Genomic DNA, 3798 nt, shown 5'->3' with positions numbered 1-3798 from the left:
CTCTCCCCCACAATTCCAAAAGGAACAGAGGGATTTTTGGCTGAAATCACTGCCCTGGGCAGAGCAGGGCTCAGCCTTGCAGAGCTGGAGCTGACCCAAGGGTTGCCCGGACCAGGTGTCCCATCCCAGGAGACAGGGGGAGGAGTGTGTCACTGTGCCCGTGGCCAGCCTGGGGTGCTGTGTCACTATGAGCCGGCCCGGGGCTGTCACCCGGGCAGCTGTGGCACAGCTGGCTGCTGCTGTGGGATGGGCAGGGTGCTGAGGTTTTGGGAGCCACCAACAGCTCTCAGGGGAGCTGCTTTTTGGGGTGGCCGCTCTTCTCCACCACACAGGGCAGAGGACACCTGTGAACTCCGGTGGAGCCAGGATTTGAGGACGTGTCCGGCGTGGATGTGGGGACCCGTGCTGTTGGGGGTGTCCCGGTTGTGTCTCCTGCAGTCACAGCCGCGGCCCGTGCCAGGGCTCACAGGGCTGCTGGTGCCCAGCCAGCTGGCACCGTGTCCCCGGGCTCTGCCGTGCCAGGGCGCTGTCCCCACGGCTGTCCCCTGTTTGCAGGGCTGCAGTGCGTGTGCCAGCTGTGCGAGCACACCAACTTCACCTGCCACACGGAGGGCGCCTGCTGGGCCTCGGTGATGCTGATGGACGGGCGCCAGGAGGTGGTCAAGTCCTGCGTGTCCCTGCCCGAGCTCAAGGCGCAGGTCTTCTGCCACAGCTCCAAGAACGTCACCAGGACCGAGTGCTGCTACACCGACTTCTGCAACAACATCACGCTGCGCCTGCCCCTCGGTGAGTGTCCGCCCGGATCCGGGCAGGGAACCTGTCCCCGGGGCTGTAGGACCTGTGTCACCTTTCTGTGACACACAGCTGGGGCTGTGCCCCTTGTTCCAGGGAACATGGCTGTGGGACCTGTCCCCACGGCTGTAGGACCTGTCACCCTTCTGTGACACACATCTGGGGCTGTGCCCCTTGCTCCATGGAACATGGCTGTGGGACCTGTCCCCGGGGTTTAGGATGTCTGTGACACACAGGGAACACGGCTGTGGGGCCTGTCCCCAGGGCTGTAGGACCTGTGTCACCCTTCTGTGACACACAGCTGGGGCTGTGCCCCGTGCTCCAGGGAACACGGCTGTGGGACCTGTCCCCGGGCTGTAGGATGTCTGTGACACACAGGGAACACGGCTGTGGGACCTGTCGCCGGGCTATAGGATGTCTGTGACACACAGGGAACACGGCTGTGGGGCCTGTCCCCAGGGCTGTAGGACCTGTGTCACCCTTCTGTGACACACAGCTGGGGCTGTGCCCCGTGCTCCAGGGAACACGGCTGTAGGAGCCTGTCCCTGGGGTTTAGGATGTCTGTCACCCTTCTGTGACACACATCTGGGGCTGTGTCCCTTGTTCCAGGGAACGCGGCTGTGGGACCTGTCCCCGGGGCTGTAGGACCTGTGTCACCCTTCTGTGACACACATCTGGGGCTGTGCCCCTTGCTCCATGGAACACGGCTGTGGGACCTGTCCCCGGGCTGTAGGACCTGTGTCACCCACCCGTGACACACAGCTGGGGCTGTGCCCCGTGCTCCAGGGAACACGGCTGTGGGAGCCTGTCCCCGGGCTGTAGGATGTCTGTGACACACAGGGAACGCGGCTGTGGGACCTGTCCCCGGGCTGTAGGATGTCTGTGACACACAGGGAACGCGGCTGTGGGAGCCTGTCCCCGGGGTTTAGGATGTCTGTGACACACAGGGAACGCGGCTGTGGGACCTGTCCCCGGGCTGTAGGATGTCTGTGACACACAGGGAACGCGGCTGTGGGAGCCTGTCGCCGGGGTTTAGGATGTCTGTGACACACAGGGAACCGGCTGTGGGACCTGTCCCCGGGGTTTAGGATGTCTGTGACACACAGGGAACACGGCTGTGGGACCTGTCCCCGGGGTTTAGGATGTCTGTGACACACAGGGAACACGGCTGTGGGGCCTGTCCCCGGGGTTTAGGATGTCTGTGACACACAGGGAATGCGGCTGTGGGACCTGTCCCCGGGCTGTAGGATGTCTGTGACACACAGGGAACACGGCTGTGGGAGCCTGTCCCCGGGGTTTAGGATGTCTGTGACACACAGGGAACACGGCTGTGGGAGCCTGTCCCCGGGGTTTAGGATGTCTGTGACACACAGGGAACACGGCTGTGGGAGCCTGTCCCCGGGGTTTAGGATGTCTGTGACACACAGGGAACACGGCTGTGGGGCCTGTCGCTGGGCTATAGGATGTCTGTGACACACAGGGAACACGGCTGTGGGGCCTGTCCCCGGGGTTTAGGATGTCTGTGACACACAGGGAACGCGGCTGTGGAGCCTGTCCCCGGGCTGTAGGACGTGTGTCACCCTTCTGTGACACACAGCTGGGGCTGTGCCCCGTGCTCCAGGGAACACGGCTGTAGGAGCCTGTCCCTGGGGTTTAGGATGTCTGTCACTCTTCTGTGACACACATCTGGGGCTGTGTCCCTTGTTCCAGGGAACACGGCTGTGGGAGCCTGTCCCCGGGCTGTAGGATGTCTGTGACACACAGCTGGGGCTGTGCCCTTGTCTCAGACAGCTGGATGTAGCCTGCAGCTGGCTCTGCATTGGAGGGCACTCGGTGCCTTTCCGAAGGTGTCCCGAGGGCTGCCCCCGCTGTCCTGTGAGCAAGGGACATCCCTGGGGACAGGAGCCGGGCAGGACCCGCAGGCTCCAGCAGGGACCTCTGGTGCAGTCTCAGCACCCGAGCCTTGGTGGCCGTGCTGGGGTGAGCCTGAGGCTGGCCCGGTGACACGGAGCCTTGTCAGCGGGGACGAGGAGCGGTGACACCCCTGCTCCTAAGGACGGCGAGGAAAAAGGTCGGCGCTGCCCGGAGCCCTGTGTATTACCCCGCTGCAGCAGTGTGTGACTCTGCCAGGCTCGAAGTTGTGCAATGAAGCTGATTTGGTGCTTTCTAAAAATAAATATTTATACTATATTTAGCATAATTTTAGTTCCATTTATTTGTTCTTCTTTCCAAGATTTGTGTTTAATCTGAGCTTTTTTGTAAAAAGGTGTAAGATACACTATTTTATATGCTTACAACAGTGAGCTATGTTATAGATAAGAAAGATGCAAATTAAAGCACAATTAACATTATAACCTGAATTTGAGCTGTTATCACGTAGTTCTTAATGGAATTTGAAAGGCTGTTGCTGGGCAGACCATGGGGAGCTGCTGAGGGAGCCTTGGGCACTGTCACCTCCTGCTGAACCCTGGTACCAACCTTGCCTGTGCTCTGGGCAGGAATCAGAATTGTTTAATTGGTGCTAAGGACCATTTATATGATGCTTGCGTCCCCACAGATGACTGGGGATACAAGCATCATAAAGTCACCCTAGGACATTGTTTTTCTTCCAGCTGACCACGGAAGGGCCACACTAATTGTGGCCATGCTCTAGAAATAAAGTGCCAGGGTAATTTTTCCAAGCTGGGAAGGAAGCTGCTGTTTCTAGAGGAGCACCAGAGGCACATCCGCTGTTCCAGCACTTGTACTAGGACTTGCAAAACCTCTAGTTTCATATTTCAGCACCAAAAAAAAAAAAACCCCACGGGTAAGTGAATTCTTACCCTTTGCTCTAAAGTTCCAGGGGAGCTCGTGTCAGTTGGAATTGTAGCAGTGCCAGTGTGGTTTCTGTGCTGCCTTTTCCCATTGCCCTTCCTCACACAGTTCATGTTGTCAGGAAGTGCCCAGGGGACAGCCCTGGGTCAGGCCCCTGCCTCAGTAACCTGAAAAGTGGCACTTGGTCCAGAC

General features: G+C 59.2%; 1 protein-coding gene across 1 annotated transcript in view; it reads left to right on the top strand.

Annotated features, from left to right (window-relative positions):
* The first annotated feature begins 505 nt into the window (after nucleotides 1–505).
* ACVR1C (activin A receptor type 1C) overlaps nucleotides 506–3798 on the top strand; it is a 25939-nt gene continuing 22646 nt past the window's right edge. The window contains exon 1 of the mRNA XM_066340213.1: nucleotides 506–786. Within this exon, the coding sequence (XP_066196310.1) occupies nucleotides 633–786 (154 nt within the window). The 5' untranslated portion in view covers nucleotides 506–632. The remainder of the gene's footprint in view (nucleotides 787–3798) is intronic.

The sequence above is a fragment of the Sylvia atricapilla genome, unplaced genomic scaffold (assembly GCF_009819655.1).
Source record: "Sylvia atricapilla isolate bSylAtr1 unplaced genomic scaffold, bSylAtr1.pri scaffold_143_arrow_ctg1, whole genome shotgun sequence".
Lineage (NCBI taxonomy): Eukaryota > Metazoa > Chordata > Aves > Passeriformes > Sylviidae > Sylvia > Sylvia atricapilla.
This window is presented reverse-complemented; position numbering and strand designations above follow the sequence as displayed.